This window comes from Lagopus muta, chromosome 5 (genome assembly GCF_023343835.1).
Source record: "Lagopus muta isolate bLagMut1 chromosome 5, bLagMut1 primary, whole genome shotgun sequence".
Lineage (NCBI taxonomy): Eukaryota > Metazoa > Chordata > Aves > Galliformes > Phasianidae > Lagopus > Lagopus muta.
This window is the reverse complement of record NC_064437.1, coordinates 16,582,174-16,591,074: the sequence shown is the minus strand read 5'-3', so window position 1 is coordinate 16,591,074 and position 8,901 is coordinate 16,582,174. Positions and strand designations below refer to the sequence as shown.

The 8,901-nt window shown below is 42.3% G+C and overlaps 1 protein-coding gene across 1 annotated transcript; it reads right to left on the bottom strand.

Moving 5' to 3' along the window:
• Window positions 1–259: 259 nt before the first annotated feature.
• RWDD3 (RWD domain containing 3) lies at window positions 260–8,367 on the bottom strand. Its single transcript, XM_048946206.1, has 4 exons — window positions 7,785–8,367; window positions 3,423–3,907; window positions 2,622–2,737; window positions 260–2,523 (listed from the first exon to the last, which is right to left on the bottom strand). The coding sequence occupies exons 1-4, from the start codon at window positions 7,867–7,869 to the stop codon at window positions 2,409–2,411; spliced, it is 801 nt and encodes a 266-aa protein (XP_048802163.1). The 5' UTR covers window positions 7,870–8,367; the 3' UTR covers window positions 260–2,408.
• Window positions 8,368–8,901: the final 534 nt, after the last annotated feature.

Below are 8,901 nucleotides of genomic sequence, written 5' to 3'. Positions count from 1 at the left end.
ACTGTGCAAGTAGGGCTGATGTTCAGTTTGAGTTTTTACCCCAGTGTCAGTGTACCTTTCATACTCCATCTTTTGTTTTCTTCACACTTAATAAAACAAGGGATTCATAGAGGCCAATTAAACCACAGTTTTATCCTAAAAAAACTTGTTTATCATCAGTCCTACTGCTACAGCTTTCAATACAGCCTGACTTCCACAGCAAGGTATGATTATATGGCTGTGCTGCCCATAACGAAGCATGCATATTTTTACTACTTTTTCTTTAAGTTTTAAATTCTACTCATTCCAAGTAAAATGAGGTTAACGATTGAAGGAAGTTCTAACAGGTTTGATGAACACAGGTAGCACACTGAGAAGAAAAATATTACTGATCCTTTAATGATTTATGCAGATCATAGCCAGTATCAGACACAGGGAAATCCCCCTGGGAAAGCAGTCATGAGTGCCTTGCCTACAGGAAAGGTTTCATGCATACAATTTAGACACAAGCCAGTCCATAGGAAATAAGACTTCACTAAACAAACTGTTCAAAGATTGTTTATATTGTAATATTCACAAGAAAGTTAGCTTTTTATTTGTTAAAACATTTTTCTGTGCAGTTTTTTCTTTTCTTTTTTTTTTTTTTTCCTTTTTTTGCAAGTAAAATGTGGTACTCCAGTAAGTATATATATTTCACTTACTTTTCAGACACTGAGACATGCCCTCTTAACAATTCTCGGGAGCTTTGGCTTCGTTTCCTCGCGTTTTGTATTTCTATGTCTCCTTCACTTCCTTTGGAGGGAGGAACATGCACCACAGCATGCATTTCGATGACTTCTGTGCCCCAGGGGCTCACAGGCTTACCCATCTCTTTTACCAATAAATGCAAACATACCATCTGTTAACAGACAGCTGCAACATTCTTCCAAAAGAACAACCTTTAAAAATATTGTTTACTTGTCTGAACACAAGATATCTCTCCTATCCTTCAAAATAAGTGACTGATTGACGGGTAGGCAAAAACGTTTGCTTTGACAGAATCAGACTGACATCAGTTTTCATGTTCTTCTTTGCTGTCTGAATAGTATCAAGCTGATCAGATTTGTAATTCTTCTGAAGCACATCAAATCAAGCATAAATACCACAGTACTTTCTGCACTAGACTTGTTTATTTGACCAGTGTAAGTTAGTAAGTAAAAAAGTCACCTGTGATAATGGCACCGTGATTGTTTTCTATATTTCTTTCTATGGCTCCTGGAATACAAAAATCACATAGCTTCTTTGAAAAGCCCTGTCCAAACAGTTGAACAAGAAGGCATCAGGTAAAAGTAACATTCCAGAAAATGTTGTAAACACGAGTTTACAACCAAGTGTGACTGGAGCCGCTTACCCCACAAATGGCTTTTGTAAAGCAGCTAAATGTCATAGCTTTTACAGTAGTGAGGAAGAAGTTTGAGAAGAGTCTGCACCTACATTTGCAAGAAAGATAGACATAACTGTATGCCTCAGTTACTTCTGCAGTCATACACAACTTGAGATCATGTGACAAGGAAAATCATGCCATTCAATTCCCAAAATTAACAGAAAGAATATTCAGCTGATTTATATGCAAGCTGGGTAAGGCCCCAGCTAGACTTAAATAGCCAAGATGTTGATATGGGTTGGAACAAAGTTCCTTACTGTTCTATTTCCAGAACACCAGAGGATTTTAAAGATCTGGCTGAGGACATACAACCACCAAAGAAAACTCTACAACTGGCTTTCATCTCAGCCGATACACAGTTTTTAAATCAATTTAAATTCTCCACTTCAGCGGTTTCATACATTTTACAATAAAAACTAAAATTAAGAGAAACATTTCTAGGATTTTTATATCCGAAGTCACATGAGCTCTTTCTTTAAATCAACATTCAAGTATTTATAGATTCAAGTAAATAGAGAAAGAAATGTTAGCAGACAAACACCTAAAGCTTGTTAAGTATATGCTGTCCTCTCATGCTAAGATCTGTTTGCTATGCTTTTTAGAAAAATACCTTTACATAGGCTTCCAAAATGAAATTAGTCACAATTTCTAGCAAGCCATTATGGAAGACCACCATCACAAGAGATGAAAAACAAAGCATTGAAAATCAGGACTGTAAAACAGCTCTACTGAAAGATTATTATTCTAACATTGTTTTCTCCTAATATTTCATATTTATCATGCAAATATCATAATTAATTCCACATTCTTCTGAAAAAGTTATAGTATGCACAGAAGTCAAAAAATCAATTCTTAACGTATATGTTGCTTTCTCATTATTGCAACTCCTGGTTGTTTTTTTCTTTTTCTTTTTTTGTAGATAAGTTTGCTTGTCAAAATAGTCTTTATTTCCCAGAAGAATCTGCAGTCAAATACTACTTTTCTCATGGAGTCCAGTGCTTTATTTTTATTTTAAGAGAGGAGGCACAAACTCAGAGAAGAGATTTGCAAGTCCTGCAGTTTCAAATTCCTTTTGTAGCTCATCCAGCGTTGAATATTCTTTGACTTCAAACATCTGAAATCTACATTGTACAAGAGAAACTCATGAATATGCCTCGGTTTGTCAGAATGTAATTATCGATTCAGTTACTTTTCTATCCACAACAGTATTAAATTATACCTTTTATGCTGTGACTGTACTTTTGTCTCACACAGTACACTAATCATTTTCTCTTTGCATTTCTTTCCGCTCGAGTCCACATCTACCTTAGAAGTTTTCTGAAGAATCAAGTACTCCTAAGTGTCAAAAAGAACAAAATATTAAATGTCAGCCAGCATCTTTGAAGTTTAGTGAAACTCAGAAATCCATATGAAACAAAGATCTTTTTAGAACACAGTAATCACATATTGAAAGTTCATCCCAAAAAATGCATGCCTGTTTCAACACATCACCTTGAAGCTGAGCACAGTCTTAAATAATCTAGAAAACATTGAGTTTGAAAGATTAAAACTTTCTCCTCCAGTATCACCTTATAAGGCCTGCCTAATGCAGCAGGACTACATAAACACAAGTTCAAAAGTACAGTAGGAGCACCACTGTACTTGGTGACAAGGAAGAAGACAGCTAGGAATTAACTACTAGTATCTGTTATTACTTTCTGATCACAAATTTCCTGGCTTCGGGTTATTTCGTGGGGTGTTTCAGAAACAAGGAGACTGAATCTAGCATATTACAGTCAGGAAACACAGGGGAATGCAAGAGCAGAATCCAACAGGATATGAGCCACAGGCTTCACTGGTTTCTTTCTTACAGAATAACTTATTTTTCTTAAACATGGAATCAAGTTGTTGGGCCTTCCTATTCTCCTATTGATCAATCTGCTTCCAAAATTGCTAATCTTGGAAAAACACACAGAAAATATTCAGACACAGGTTTCAGTAGTAAATCAATAGAACTAGTCAACATTCATTGTTCCTGCACCTTAATGTTGCTCTTGTCACCCTGAAGAAGAATCAATATTATCTTGCCCATGAACATCAGTCTTCCAGTCAGTTTTAGATCTGAAGCCCATTTTTCCACAGTTCTGACGTATTTTGCCTTCGCTCTCATGTGATCTAAATGCAAAAGGAGCATCCAGACAGCATCCTCTGTACTTGCCCCTTTTGACAAAGCGGTTTTTTCATTGCAAACTGTTGCTGGTTGCTTAATGATATACTTAAGATGCTGCTGTATCCAAAGAACCAGTTCATGCACCATGGGTTCAGAAAGATGCTTCTTTGCTTGTTCAAGTAATTTATCTTTTATGTCCATACACTGGGCCCTTGTAAGCTGGTCTGAGCTAACAGAAATTTCTGGTAGAGTTGATGGATAATTGACTGGTAAACGAAACAGCAGCTTTAAAAGTATATCTGCATCCAGTAGCTCTTTCACGCTGATTTGAATCCTAAATGTGACTCCATCTGTTTCTGGAAAGTACAAAAAATAAACATTAATAGTTTGCTTAAAGTTGAAAATTATTAAGTTTTGCTATCGTCTTTTATCAATTCAACTCAATGTCATTCTGTACTAAAAACGTAGTGTTTTTCTTGGAGGGATGAGGAGGTGCAACCAATAACTGTAGCTTCACTTGCAGGGAATCCTAAAATGAAACACTTCCATATCATACTGGAAGGAAAATTATTTAACACATTCCAAAAAGCATTCACACTTCTTGGCTCCTTTAAAGTCTACTCAAGCCAGTAACAAAGAATTGTCCTAAAAACTTAAGTCGGGTTCTACAGCTCAGTAGCAGCAACAAGGACAAGTGGAAAGAGGGAAAGAGCACTGCTGTAACTGTGCTCCTAGAAAAAACAGTAGGGCTTTTACCATCAATGCCAGCACAATCTTGTGTATTTTTGAAGATTTAACCATTCAAAGGAAGTTTAACACAGAAAAGAGACAAGGAAAGAAAAAAAGTTACAAATTCTTCATCCCTTGCAACTTTCTGAGAAATTACATTTAGTTATTTTGTCAACTTCTCCACATTCTCAACAGTGGGACTGAGACAATCAAAATATCTGTTGTACATTTGATCCAAAATACTACACACATCCATACATATATCCATATATATATCCATTGTTCATGTTTATACACCTGCATAGGTACTCAAAACATGTTCTCAGTGTACTCCAGAACAGAATGATATTCAACATGAAAAGTATACAGCGTAAGCATACAGGAGAAAAGACCACATTCTCCTGATATATCACATAATTTAAATCAGTGAATATGAAAGGACAGTAATTCCTGCAATAAACCCCTTCTTGTTTCACAGGAAAAAAAAAAAAAACACAAAACTTGATAATGTGAAAAGAGGGGACAAAGACCTAACCTCCTCTGCAATCAAAACAGAAGATATCAGATAAAAGGTGAACTTCCTCACATGTTCTCTGCTTCACCCCTTTGATGCATTCCAAACACTTCACCCCAATTCTCACAAAAATTGCTACCGTGTCAGGCTGATTCACTCTAGGAGGGCAGGAGAAGCCAGATTTGAAAGGGAGACGAGAGCTGAGATGAGTTTCTGAGGAGCTCTTTTGAAGTGACGTGCTGCCTTCCCCCCCTACCTTACCTTCCTTCACATGACAGTTTGCTGAATTATGTCTGATTAGCATTGCTGACACCGCTAACCAACCTCAGCGCTCTCTGTGACTTTATATTTAAACACTGTGAAGTGAAAGACACTAAAAGTGACTTGGACAGACAGATGTACTTGAGAGAGCTTAGCCAAAGGTCTGCTTCCAAACTTCCTTCCTGATTCACACAAAGAATACTCAAAGGCAGAGCAGTCACAAAATAAAACGAGCAAACCCTCCAAACTCAATAACTGAAGTACAGCATTACGATAGCATGGGCTGCCAGGCCCCCAGCCTCTGGCTGAACATCAGTATCACCTGATGCCTGCCCAACAGCCGCTTCATTTTACACCATGTTGCCTATATACTTTGAAACACAAAGCCTACAAGTGAACTGAAGAAGCAGCCGGGCCAACCTTGCTTCTTCAGCAAGGACCTGCCACTGCCATACATGCACCCATTTGCCTGCCACATCCTCACACCTTTCCCTGCACGATGGTCTCAGAGCAGCCGTGCAGCCTCATGTCCCAAAGCAGATTCCTCTGAGCCTGGCCACGTCCATTTACATCTGCTTCAGACTTACTTTTAAAAAGGAGAACTTGTTCAAAACATGTGGTGTGCAAAGTTTATTTAAGCACAGTGGTGCCCACATTCTGCACCAGCCTGCACTGCAGACTGCCGGCAGAACAAAGAGTGACACTTGTCATCCTTTGTAACAAGGCTCTGAAGAAATGTATCCTTTGTTTGCACACAGTGCAAGGTCTGAGCTGCCTTCCCAGCAAAATGGTGATTATTTCTGAAATAAAGGTTTGGGTATGACCCCTATTGGCATTTAATGTGCTAATACGACTAAACTCAATACATTTTAACCTATTTTCACCCACAGCAGCACGCTTATCAGTATATTTAGCTCTAGCATACTTCAGATTTTTTCTTATGTTCCATGACAGCCAGACAGATATCCCCCTCCTCTCCTGCCCAAAGGCATTTTGTGCAACAAACGCAGACTATTTTTATATTCAGAAAATGGCATCTATTAAAGTACGAGCTTGGAATATATAAATATATTTTATAGCAAACTGGATAAGTAAACCAGAAAATAACAGATTAAAAGTAAATTATGGATTTCTATCTCTAATGCTAATCTTTCTAAATAGACATGGAAGATAAGAACGATATGCCATAATTAATTTACTTAAATTCATCAACACGTTGGTTTGGTTAAAAACATATTTTATATTCTGAATATTTCATTGTCAAATGCTGGGCAGCTGAGGTAAAGCATTTTCTTCTATTCCTCAAAACCATAAACCCTCAATAGTCTCCTTTTTGATTCAACAGATCTACACCCAAATTACTCTTAACATATGAGAGAGCAGAATCAGCCTCACTGAAGTTACCCCCATGCACTGTTTTGTCAATGACAATTTCTATGGTTTGAAAAGATTAAGCAAATATAAGTTTGTAAATACAGCAAAACCCTACTTTAGACTAACTTACGGCTTTCGTAACTCCAAAACAAAAATTCACAACATAAAAAAACTTCCAACAATCCTATAAGGAAGCTTTTCAATTCCAGCTGAAAACAATGGAAATCAATCAGATATTCATGGTCCTAACATATCATGGGAACAACCTCACAAAGTCACACAACACTAATACAGATGTACCAGCCTGTCTGTATTAAGCATCCATGACACTTCACGATGTCCCTGGAAGGCTTCTAAGCCTTTTACATCCTGGTAGTTTACTAACTCGAAAACATTCTGCTGTATGTGAAGCACAGAGATGGAGAAACAGCCGTGCATACACAATGTTCAGATACGCTGACATTTGTTACAAGTATCTGTTAAGCCTAGATACTGTATTTTCAATTAGCGCCTGAAATAACGCATCTGAACTCAATGTCTTTTAGAAAACAAAACGCAGTTGAGGCATTTCATCAATTACATTTGAAAAATACACCTCTAAATGCCCACTGAAAAAAAAAAGAAAAAAAAAAAAGACAACCAGGGCAAGAGGTGTGCTGCAGATGTAGACACAAACCTGCCCCACTTGTAGGCTACCCCGGCTGATTGCTCTCCATGCACGCACTGATGTCTGCGTCCATCGGAGGCTGTCTACCCGCCTTCCTTTCAAATAACGGCCTACTGTTCTCCGGGGATCTATTTCGACGGCTATTTTCAAATAAAAAAATGGTGCTTATTCAATGAATTTCTTAGTAACCGTTAACAACGAGTCACCGCAGGGCAGCCCCATGCCACTGCACACCAAAGCAGCAAGGGCTGTTCACACAGCAGCGGGGACCGACGTCAGGTCGGTCGCCCGAAGCCCAGCTCAGGCTGCCCAGGGCCACGGCCCGGGATCCGGGGAGGGGGACCCCGAGACAACCCGTGCCACTGAGCTCCTGGCCTGCAGCATCCCGGAGCGCTACAGATCTGCTCACTTTCCACCCTATGGCAAACGCGCAGCACCAGCCAGCCGCACGCCGCCGTAAACCCAGCGAGCACAGCCGCCCGAGCAGCCCGCGCCGCAGCCCGGCCCCGCGCGAGGAGCGGCCCCGCAGCGCCTCCTGTCGTTGCGGGCGGCCAGCAGCGCACCAAGGCGGACGGCGGCGCTCGGAACCCCCGTGGAAGCGGCCGCTGGGCCTGGGGCAGCGGGACGGCGCCGGGTCGAGTGGGAAGCGCTCGGGAACCGGGCCGCGCGGAACAGTAGCCTCCTTCACCTGAGGTCGCCAGCACCTCGCAGGCGCCCGGCTCGCAATAGATGGCGGCGAGGGCCGAGAGTTCCTCCAGCGCCTGCTCCGACATGGCCGCGCCCGCCCGCAGCCGGCCCCGCCTGCAGCTGCGCCTAGGGGCGGTGGCACGGCGCGGCCTTCCGCCTCCCCTCGGCTTAGGCGGACGCGGAGGGCCGTGAGAAGGGCAGAGACGTGCGAGGGTGCGGGACCTGGGCCAGCCCCGAGCCAGCTGCCGGCCGCAGGCTGCACCGGGGCGGAAGCAGAGCCTCAGCTGCCGCGTGGCGCCGCCGCCATTTTGTCCGGCAGCCCCCGGGCTGTGCGGGCTGCGGCCGCGGCCCTGCACTGGGTGCAGTGGTCCCCCCGCTCCGGCACCGCCAGGCAGTTTTTAAAAAAAGGTTCCTAGGTATAAAAGTTAACATGACAATTTCTGGTATGCTCTATGCAGAGCCGTACCGCACAACAGCGCTCGCGATAAGTAGTGTCATGACCACCCATGTGCCAGAAGCCGGTCCTCCCCTCCCGCCGAGGCGCACGCAGGAACACGGAGCTGCCCTACGCAGCCACAGCTCGGCTTGGAAACGCAGCATGCAGTGGGCATACCAGAAACGCCATCAGAGCTGTGCTTCAGCTCCACATGGCTGAGCAAACCGCACAGAGAGATGTATGTGCACACCTGTGCACGTCAGCATAGACATTGGTACAGCAGCAGTGATGGCAAGGAGTTCCAGGTCAGCCCCAGCTGTTGGCATCAGTACACAACACAGAGAGCCTCTGTGGAACTGGACTTTGCTCTTTCAGTCAGTGATGGTGCGTGGATGGTTCTCCTGGATGGTTCTCATCTGGCTGAGGCCTGCTACAGGAATGACACCACATACAGCTATCTCAGGGGTATTATTCGGCGCTTTCCCCCAGCTGGAAACGCAACAGGAGGCTGAAAGGTTAGAGAGCAGCGGGCGTGCGTCACTGAAGTTTGTTACAAATCACTTAGAAGCAAGGGATGGGTGGCTTATTTATTCAGCAAAGCATATTATACTATTTTTAATACCTTAAGTTCTGTTGAAATACCAAGAAATGCTGAGCGGGGAACGAGTGAATAACATGCACA

Bases quoted from the DNA above. Each gene is read 5' to 3' on its own strand.
- RWDD3 (XM_048946206.1), bottom strand. From the start codon at position 7,869: ATGTCGGAGCAGGCGCTGGAGGAACTCTCGGCCCTCGCCGCCATCTAT. The intron at 3,908-7,784 runs GTGAAGGAGGCT...TGTACTTTCCAG, and splicing joins CGAGGTGCTGGCGACCTCAG to AAACAGATGGAGTCACATTT. The intron at 2,738-3,422 runs GTGCAGGAACAA...TTTGACACTTAG, and splicing joins GTGACAAGAGCAACATTAAG to GAGTACTTGATTCTTCAGAA.